The 10,822-nt window shown below is 36.9% G+C and overlaps 1 protein-coding gene across 4 annotated transcripts in view; it reads right to left on the bottom strand.

Annotated features, from left to right (window-relative positions):
• Positions 1–2,449: 2,449 nt before the first annotated feature.
• Positions 2,450–10,822, bottom strand: part of LOC145989795 (uncharacterized) — a 241,339-nt gene continuing 232,966 nt past the window's right edge. For all 4 annotated transcript variants that reach the window (XM_083125140.1, XM_083125141.1, XM_083125142.1 and 1 more), the window contains 4 exons: positions 10,753–10,804; positions 6,929–7,075; positions 5,806–5,878; positions 2,450–4,760 (listed from right to left, as the gene is read on the bottom strand). In XM_083125140.1, the coding sequence (XP_082981266.1) occupies positions 4,698–4,760; positions 5,806–5,878; positions 6,929–7,075; positions 10,753–10,804 (335 nt within the window). In that variant the 3' untranslated portion in view covers positions 2,450–4,697. The remainder of the gene's footprint in view (positions 4,761–5,805; positions 5,879–6,928; positions 7,076–10,752; positions 10,805–10,822) is intronic.

Genomic DNA, 10,822 nt, shown 5'->3' with positions numbered 1-10,822 from the left:
GTCGGATATTTCCCCCCTCCCCGTTTAATCCTCAATCCCTCCAGAATTGACGTGTCGATTTAAGACCCAATGTGTAAGAGTTGGATATCCCCACTTCCTTAATAATAATATTGCCCGTTACAATTCCCCTGGCAGTCTAGAATTTGTTATTTATGTAACCGCAATGGATAGTTAATAACGTAATTCAACTTGTGCCAAATGCTGTACTGTTTCACACCAAATTTCCATCACAAAAAATCGCCCCCCCCAAAAAAAATAACTTGCTTGGACATAACGTGAGTCCACAAACCCACCTGTGGGCATCGTACCTCTAAATACTTCATTTTCTTCATCTAATGGCTTAAATATGGTGTACCTAAGGTGTAAACGTCTTTACATTTATTTTGGAAATAATATATAAATGTTGAATATTATATTACATTAAGAAAAAATTCCCCCCCAAATATTTCGATGGCGCAATTTGCGCCACAATCCCCCCCCCCCCTGTGGGCACCCCTGCATATGATTGATTGATGGAGTTGTTTTTTTTTAAGTCCACTTTATGCACTGTAAGGCTAATCGGCACTGGATATACAGTTTATAGTGAAATCCGAACCACCATGTGCCTCCAGCTAGTATCGAACCCAGGGCCCCTTGATTACAAGGTGACGACCCTACCACTACATCATCGGGGAGGCCCCCCATTGGTTCCATGAACTGAATGATAAGATATGAGAACTGAGATGTAAGAGAATCAACAAAGCAAAGAAGAAACTTCGTCAATTACGGCTAATCAAATGGGAGTTTCGACTTTTCTACTGGGCAATCACTTCTTCAAACTGTCCTCTTCCCGTTGATATCATTTTCTATTCCATCGGAAGTTTTGATATTCCCAAGGTAACAAATCAAAAAATACTCCCATATTCCCAATGCATTTCTCCTTGCCTCCTGGTAGTGTTGCCAAACCTGGTACGCATTAAAGAGCTAAATTTCACCTTAAATGGACTTAAAACTGACTTTCAAGGAGCTAGATTTACAAAGTCCTTCCTAGAGTAATGTTAGTTGTCAAAGGGATGGGGAGCTGTTATTACCATTAACTCTAAATTGATGACAATTTATTCTTAGTTTTCACCATCTATACCGCGTTAGCGATCGCTCGACAGTTTCGGTGCCAATGAGAAACGAGGGAAAAATCGTCTGCTGGACAGCGAGGAGCGAATGGGAGCCAGAAGAGAGGAGCTTACGTAGACGCTGTTGCGACGTTGCGTATTTTAATTGGCTGCCTGGCCCCCAGCACGGAGAAAAGCCAGCGACCAGCTAGCGCGGGAAACGGGACAGGTTGTAACAAACGCGGTATAGATCCGGCGGCATCGCCCATCTCATGGTCGTACGAAATCGAAAATAAAGGATTCCCTGATAACAATATTATGCCAATTTCACGTCAACACTGCACTATAAAAAAAAAGTAGCTGGAGATATAAGAGGGGATGGGGCGACACAGCCAATATAACATCACGTCACATGCAAAATGTATAATCATGGCAAAAGTTGGTGTGGGCCGGAACCAGCGATGGTATCATAGTGAGGCACGGGGGCGGCAAACGAGTGCACAAAGAGCCAGATCTGGCTCCAAGAGAGCTAAGTTGGCAACACGGACTCGGACAGAAAAGTTGGGCGGAGACTGTCTCGCATACCCTTAACCAGTTGTAAGGTCTCTTCTTTTAAATCATGTAGAATATTAAAGAGCCCTCCTGCATAGTGAAATGGTTAGCCATCTCGCCTTTGATGAGAGTGGTCCAGTTTTCGATTCCCGTAGGAACCCCAAAAATATCAGTGTTGACATAGCATCGTGAGGCTCCGGTCTTGAAAGCCAGAGAATGGGAGAGATGGGCCTCGATGTGCTGAACCACATGTCACCCAATGTAAAAGCCACTTAGCAGGACCTGGTCCTCAAAGGGCTGTTGCCCCATGTAATATAGTTTTCAAAATATTAAATGATAATGTTGAATAAATGAGAAGATGGAAAAGTGGCATATTTTCCCATGCAGTGTTTTTTTCCTGGGAAGAAAGGTTCCCGTACTCTTTAGGTTGGATTGTTCTTGTGCATAAGAAATACTCAAAACATTGTGGTGTGTTTATAAATAATGACTTATAAGAAGATGCCGGTACAGGATACCCTTAGTACTACAAGAAAATAAAGCACCTGCTCTCATGTTATCTGTTTTACCATCGGAAACCAACTTTTTTCAATATAGAAATTACCGCAAAATTTGAAGTTGTCCGACTTCTGTTTTTCTTTTACGTGCATGCCTGCATTGGTGTTTTATTTCTATTGTATCTAATTAATATATAATAAATATATACAATAAATAATAATTGTTGCGGTAAACCAGGTTAAATTTTCAGAATACACCACTTAAAGGCTGAAGATTCCACTCTGGAGTCACAAAAAAAAATCCAATTCATCTAATGAATTTTCAATTTATTTATTCATCTTAAAACAACAACACTAGTCTATATTACAATAACTATACATTATTTTATACAAAAATATGTAAGCACCATGGCAAAACAAGGTAACCAAGTATATACTCCTTAAAAGGAAAACTTGACAGTATGCTCAGACACTTGGCAAAGTGCTGTCTTATTATCTGCAACAGGCGACAGTGCACAAAAAAAAGCATTAGTAAATGTCGTTGTTTGTAGATTGTTCAAAGAACACATATTCTATAATAAATATAAATGTACAAAAAATTTTCTTACGAGAAAAGGATTCCAAACTACATTCCACAGACAATCATGCATTTGACACTAAAGTAATAGATTTAAAAAGTTTAAAGGCTTGTGTGTTTTATTCAGGGTGGTATTTGAAGGGGGATGAGGGAAGTTTCTCCATTCTGGTGTCTGAAGCTCCCCGTTCTGGTTGTGAATTTTTACCTCTTAGGGAGTGAAGAACTATATATATATAAATAATTTATATAATATCCGGATAATTTGAAAACGTTACTGAAATTCTCAACAAAACTGGAAATTTTTCAAATACCACACTGATAATAATGTTCCTTGTAATTCAAGATAGGGTTGTGATAACTTGTGTACATATCTTTGAAAGTTCAAGTTTACAACTGAATATTCATAATTATTAATTAGTCTATATTGATATTTAAAAACAAGAATGTTATAAAAAAATATTCTTGGCAAGTATTTCGAACCACCAACAGTTTCTAAAATGTATTAGGCAAAGAGGTAAGCTATCATTTCATATGCACTTAAATTTTCTTAGACAAAATTAACATATAAAAAAACAGAATAAAATCATAAATTAAATTATCTACTACAATGTATGTATTTCAACATTAGTACATGAGATAATACTGAACATTGTTTAAGTCATAGCACAACACATTTTTCTTAATACTGAAGCAAATAAGCAGACTTTGTGCGATTTCAAAGAATTAGCAATTAATTCTGCATGTAGATGTATTGTGAAATGATTAGAAACTAACCTAGTAAGGTTAACCATATGTATTTTATTGAGTGTGAACATGTTCAAAATTTCATTTAGTAAGGCATTTGTACTGGGTTTATATAAAAGTTTGTAGAAAATATCTGCCCTAGCATTTTCCAAAAAAAAGTTCAGGTAAATTAACCAGTTGCCTAATTGTTGCTAGTACTGGATATTTTTGTGTATTAGATTTTAATTATATCAATGTACACACTTCAATTAAAATATAGTTAATATTAATATTGTCTATTAATTTTCTATTTTTTATTACTTGTATAAATTTCAAGTATTTTATGATGTCTTTAATTGATTTTAGTTTTTAATTGTGAATCTTTCTTATGCCATCATATTTCCTTGCATCACACATCAACATAGGATAGATAATCCCACCCATCTTTTATTTTTACTTGAGTTGTGAAGTGCTGCAACTACAACTTCAAAACAATGTTACCAGCACTTGAAGTATTATTACCAATCACATTACATATGTAGTGTAAACAAAAATGAACATCAATTGAGCAAGAATGTGAAGTAAATATTAATAAACAAGATCGTTCTAAAAGATTTACAGCATTTTATTCTCTGTACCCATGTCAATCACGTGAGAAGCATCTACTGTTTGTGAAAAATGGAAACACAAGAAGAGCATAACACACCCTCACACACTAATTTTTAACAGAAAATATATGTAAATACATATACACAGACATAAAACATATACTTTTCAAAAAAGTTTATGTACACACGCCTGCTGCACAGAAGACCACAATTTGCAAAATGATATAGAGTATTTTCACCTTCTCTCTGAAGTTGATCTTCATAACATATAAGTTGCTTCGTTATGTCAAGCATATATTTAAAGAAAAAAAAGATTGGATGCAATTTCTATAACATAGCATATCACAAAGATCAAGCTAATTATTATTCTAATTCTCAACAATAAACTTTGAAGCCATAGAGGTACAAATTCCATGCTTTCAAGTATTTCTGAAGATGAAGAGTTTAATTTTTTTCCGCACAACACAGTTTTATTTACACAACGTGACAAAAACAAAAGCACCTCGAATTTCAAGCCTAAGCACTGCTATCTACATGCATAAACCTCGTTACAGATTGCGTGTTTGTCCATGGTCCACAGGGTACCAGCCCCTCTTCAATGCTGTAGCATTGTGGCTTAAGAAAAAAAACAGTTTCACAACATTTGTTGGGAACTTCACGATGTGATTGAAGGTGATCTGTCTTCAGTTTTTTGAACTTTCTTCCTGAGTTTTGCTTTCTGTAACAGGAAAGAAGAAAAGTTTGTTAAATACATTCATAAAAAAAAGTCATATCTCGTGCTAACAGGACATAGTTCGAATTTATTCTTGAATGGGGTTCAAATTTCGATTAAGTAAAAAAAAATGATGAAAAAATTGTTCTGAAATAATAACCTATGGACATGTCACTCTCTATGTTAATTTACTATGATAACTGTTTGCCATAATGTTATGTAGTACGACAAATTCCAAGCGCAGAGAATTTATATCACGGTGTTTTTCACATAGTATGCTTAAAATGTGGTGAAATTTAACCTAAGCCAACTTTATGGGCCTGTGTTGCTTGAACCCACCCAATAATTTGAAGTAAAAGAAGTAAAGTGCTCCCCTGTTTATTTATTTATTGGTTTTATTTTACTTCACTTTTTGTGCCACTTTTGGCTAATTTGCGAAGATGGGGATGAGTGATGATGTGATGAAATTGATGAACGGACACTCACAAACATCCATGCCCAAGCCGGTGCTCCCCTGTGATTTGCACCATGCCATGAAGGCATAAAGTGAGTGTGGACTTAGGGCCCCACCCTTTCTTGATCACGGCCGAAGGTGGGGGTGATGTGATCAGCAATATGCCCCTTGGCTGCCTTTACCCCAAGAGTTTCATCCAGGTACCCATTTAATACGACACTGTGTGGGCACCAGAGCTGCTTGAACAGGTGGTAAAAAATCCTAGTTCCCCGCTGGGGAACAAACTCAGGTCTCTCATATGGTAGTGAGACGCCATAATGACTGAGCTACCGTGGCTCATAAAATAAGTAAAAACGCCCACTCTATAATTCTGTCTATCAAAAATCATGTGAAACGTTTTTTAAATGTAAAAGTCTAATCTGGCCAAGGAACAAGAAAGGCATTTTAGGGCAAATCCTCAGCCTATAAGTATGACATGTATTATTGCATAAAATTATAAAACAAGTCTTTGAGTTCAGTCAACCCAATGTTTCTCAAACGTTGACGCCACTGCTGTAACAATTTAACAAGAAGAAAGGTTGAAGTTTTCCTACTTACTAGTCCTCTTTCTGCTGTCCCCTTTTTCTCCACGTCCTGCAGCTTCTCTTGCCTCCTCTTCAATTGGTCAGCCCTGCAAGTGCACAAGTATATTATTAATATCTATTTCTCAATTAGAAAACTTGGGAGAATGATGTTTGGGTAATTGGGGCAATGCACAGCATGTTTCATTTACAGGGATTGAGAAATAAATGCTCACCATTTAAGAACAAAGGAAGATATTATTATGATTTTCATTTTACAAGATACAGAAACTCTCCGAGATTATACCAATAGTGAATACACGTGCTTGTGCATGCACGCGAACGTGAAATGCGGGAACAAGCCTGGCACTATTCAGTAGAGCAACAGACAAGTGACACAACAGTATAAATGTGGACCATTTAGATGTCTGTAAGGCAACTCAAGACGCACACATCGAGTTGCATTGACCATTTTCCTGAACTCGAAGAATTTCTACATCAAGGTATGTAAAAAGGTGTATTCATAAACCATTATTTACACTTCAAGTTATCAATCATTGCTCTATCCCTCCGAGTGGAACATGCTGTATATTGTGTACCTAACATGGTACAGACACATGCAATTCTTTGAAATGATTCACAAATCCTGGCAAAAAGTGAAATAGCTTATGACGCAGAGGTATATTATTTGGTATGGTCAATAAATAACCGGATTAATGCCGTGAAAAAGTGAAATAAAGTGACAGAGCGATGAAACTTACAAGATATGTAGACCAGGCTGGGGTACGCTACATGTCTGCGAGACGAGTTCCAGACCACATCACTAGGTGGCAACACTGGCGGTTGTGTATGTGTAATTTGCCTCCAAGGCACCAGTCAGTCATTCAGTGAGGTGGGTCATGGCGTCAGTGTCAGGTGTCACAAGGGAGGCTGAGCGATCTGTGATACAGTTTTTGACGGTTTCCTGGAGTGCATTGTGGCAATGGACGGGATCTTCCTCAACCGGTATACATCAAAGAGTAAACGCAACACAAGGAGTCATGGAAGCTGACTCTGGACACAATGAAGAAATTGAGTTCCAAACATTCAACCCCCATTGTAAATATCATTTCTATAGAAGTAAATACACTGAAATATAAAAAACATAATTGGTAACTTACTTCTGCTTGATGATCCTCTGCTGCTCCTTTTTCCAAATGTCCTTGAACGAGTGGCAAAATGGTGCCCAAACAGAGAAAAAATCCTTAACTTCTTCTTCTTTGGCTCCTTTCTGAACGTACTGGTAGAACTTCGTCACAACTGCAAATCTAGTAATGGAAATAGTCAGAATTAGCATATAATATGAACTTTACAATCATTATCTAACTTTCAAAAGCACCAGAACAGTAGCTTGATATTCAATGAATTTTCATTAAATGTGACTGGTCAGAATGACCTCCTTTGTCTGACATTTTGTGCATGAATTCTTAAACCAGTAACCTCTCAATTACAGGGTCTGACAACTAAACCTGATGTTTTTTTATTACAAATGAAAACAAAACTCTTTCATGCAACTAAGTCAATTTAATACATGTTGTACTAAATCTCAAAGCATTTTAGGAAAATAGCATGAGTGGCATTTTCTTGACAAGGAGAGTTCATTTTTTGAATAGCACACCTGTGAAGTGTGATAACTGATTCTGACAGTTTTTAAATCAACACTGAACGGAAGTTGGTTGAGGTAACGACATTCTCTGTAATCTGCATATTCCCAGTCAGAATACCATCCCAATTAACCAAAAGTGGTTGGCCCAACGTTGGGCCAATGTACTGAAAACTAAAGAATGGATAGGTTTGCTTTCTGATATATACATAATTTATTGGGAGGGCAAATGTAAGCAATAGCACAAATTATTGATGAAAATAAAAAATACACAGCACTTTCTCAGTCACATGGTATAATTGTTTTCAAAGCACCATACCTTCACATAGTAGCAGAAAAACTTTCCAGAGTTTGCTTAGTTTTCCACCTTTCATGGAATTTAGTCTGCACATAACATTGTTTAATCATCTTCACAATAATACCTGTAAGAATGTTCTTGTTCTACTACAGCTAAAGAGACAAACAATAAGCAATTCCCAACACATATTTCATCCATGGCAGCTGACTAAGGACTGATGAGCGACTGCAAGTTAAAATTAGCTTCTACTTTCATTAACAAAATATTATATTTCCAGTATGTGTTTTTATTAAAACTGATTTTGACTCACTTTTCCATGGTTGGGCAAATGTTGGCAACCACCGTTGGCCGAACATAAGACCAACGTTAATTTGCTAACCAACGTCAAGCCAACCTTTCCCAAGTAAAAAATGACGTTGGCCCAACGGTTGTGGTTATTTGGGATTTTACTGTTGTGTAAGGAACTTCAAGGAGACGGCATCACCAGGACAAGAACACCTGGTGGATATTGTAGGTTCACACTCCAGAGAACGAGTTTGAGTCTCTGTTTTGAGGAGTCATTAAAGAAATGAATGGTCCACATTAAGAAACTGCATGAAACTGCCTCTCATGCAATGTTCCTAAAATACAGCATATATTAAATTGACTTCGTTACATGAATTTTTTTGTTTTTATTTGCAATTAAAGCTGGCAGGTTTAGTTGCTGGAGCCTGTATCTTCACAATTCTGAGCCCCCACAAAGAATTCAACTTAGAACCAATTAGACCGAGACCTGAGAGTAGCAATCATTGCTTGCTTACATGAAGTTATTTGATGTCACTTTTCAGCTTCTTCAGGTTAATTGTATGATGATTAATATTTGAAGGGCTCAGGTGTAAACCATGGTAAGTGCCATTTTGGTAATTTCTGAGTTCATTAAGGAAAAAGTTATCAGAAGCTATACTCTACATAAATTGTTTTCGTGTTGTGTTTACCAATTTCACAGGTTTCGCCGAGTCCAATGCAAATTCTATGACATGGCAATTTCACTCAAAAATTGATGGATGGCACATTTTACTTTGTAACTCAAAAATTACCAAAATGTCACTTACCACGTTTTACACCCGAGCCAGGCCTCGACTCCAGCCCATAATAATTAGAAGTGAGATCATGTGTTGCAGCTGATCATTGTAAATTACAGAATAATATGGTTTATTACAACAGAGATAAAATCACAACACGTGCTTTGTTTTGTTCCCCAAATTTTTAGACCAATCCTTTTTCAAAAATAGGAAAAATGTATGCAAAGGTTAAAACGATTAGAACATGAAACCATTCTAACCATGGTTCACTCTATTCTCCCATTTCCCCAAAAGGATTGAGATGTGATTGATTGATCGATTGAGTTGTTGTTTTAAGTCCACTTTATGCAGAGTAAAGATAATCAGGACTTAGCCTACAGTTTAAAGTGGGGTCTGAACCACTATGTGCCTCATACCTCCACCGGGTATCAAACCCGGGACCCCTTGATTACAATGCAATGATGTGCCATCGGGGAGGCCAAGAAGAATTGAGGTTGGTTCAAAAATTCAGAGGACATGTTATGATTTACTCTAAATGTTACCCCCACACCCTTATACGCCTTCATGGCATGGTGCTATGCACAGGGGAACACTTTACTTTACTTTACTTTACTTCTAAATGTTTAATATGTTATCAGCACATGGCATGAATTACAATCTTTTTATGAATATAATGTCTATATTTCAGTTACTTCACCCATCTTTTCTACTTTCCTATGTTAATTGTGAACTTCTGGATGGTTGATGAGTTGATAAAATTGATGAGTGTACTCATGAGCTACAAACTGACCAACACCCCAGGTGACCAGTAACATAATAATATATTAATATGCTTGCATTGCAGGTAAACATCAATTCATTAACTAGTTATATACAAGCCCCTAGCCAGGCAGGGGCCAAGGGGGGCTGACCCCCCCCCCCTTGCAATGCAGTGAGCCCCATTGACATTAAGTATAACTAATTTGTATAATTTGTTTGCAGTGAAGAGTGAAAATGTAGACAGCAGATATTATTTTGCTCACAAGTTTGGTGAAGAAGAAAGTCACAGAACATGAACAGCAGCTATTACATTCATTCATCTTATGTATGATAAGTGTAAGTAGCAGCAAGTATTTAGAACATTGTCTTCTCTAGACTTTAGAAAGACCTTTCAGAGAGGAGCTTCTTTATCTGTACCTTCGCTGCCCCTATTGCAGCCTCCTGTTTAGACAGAAATCTGTGACATTGACGTCATCATGCAAATTCCCTCCGCATCTGCATCAAAGGTCAACAGCTCCTAAGTTTTGGAAAGGAAGGGGAGTTCCATTGCTTCAGCTGGGGGGAATGTACTGTAGGGTAGGCACTATGAACATTGTGTATTTTTTCTTGTGTGATATAAAAATTTGTATCATCAAAAGTAGTATGGAGTATGTAGTAAGGGATGATTTCAGTAGCAGTCAATTAACACTTCAAGCAATGTTTTAAAATATATAGAAATGATGAGGTATTTTGTATGATATTTCTAAATTTTATGTAACTTAATGACCCCCCCAAACACATAATTACTCTTAATTTAATACTGTTAAGCTTTTGAAAAATGGACTTGGTTTACGAAGCACCCCCCCCCCCCCCGATAACCCATGGGCCCCTCCTGGAGATCAATTCTAGCTACGGGCCTGGTTATATATCATTCTACAACTCTTGTTAACATCATGCCTCATGCACAATTGGATGCCAACTTGGTATAACAAAAACTAATAATACAAACAAGCCTCCCTGATGATGTAGTGATACCCGGTGGAGGCACATAATTGTTTGGATCCCACTTTAAACTTTAGGTATAAATTAATCTATCTGTGCATAAAGTAAAAACTGAAAAAAAAGAATACAAACAAGTAACAATATCAGCAAAAAATGTTAATGGTGAATACATTTATCTGAATTATAGAAATCATGAAATATATTGTACATGTAGGTAACGGAGAAAATAGTAAAATAGCTTACTTGTTTCGGCATTCTTGAAGGTTATCCATTTCATCATTCAACTGCTTCTTTGCTGGAAAAAAGAGAAATT

This window comes from Lepisma saccharinum, chromosome 7, assembly GCF_977018435.1.
Source record: "Lepisma saccharinum chromosome 7, izLepSacc3.1, whole genome shotgun sequence".
Taxonomy (NCBI): domain Eukaryota; kingdom Metazoa; phylum Arthropoda; class Insecta; order Zygentoma; family Lepismatidae; genus Lepisma; species Lepisma saccharinum.
The sequence above is the reverse complement of the archived record's forward strand: the minus strand, read 5'-3'. Positions and strand labels throughout refer to the sequence as shown.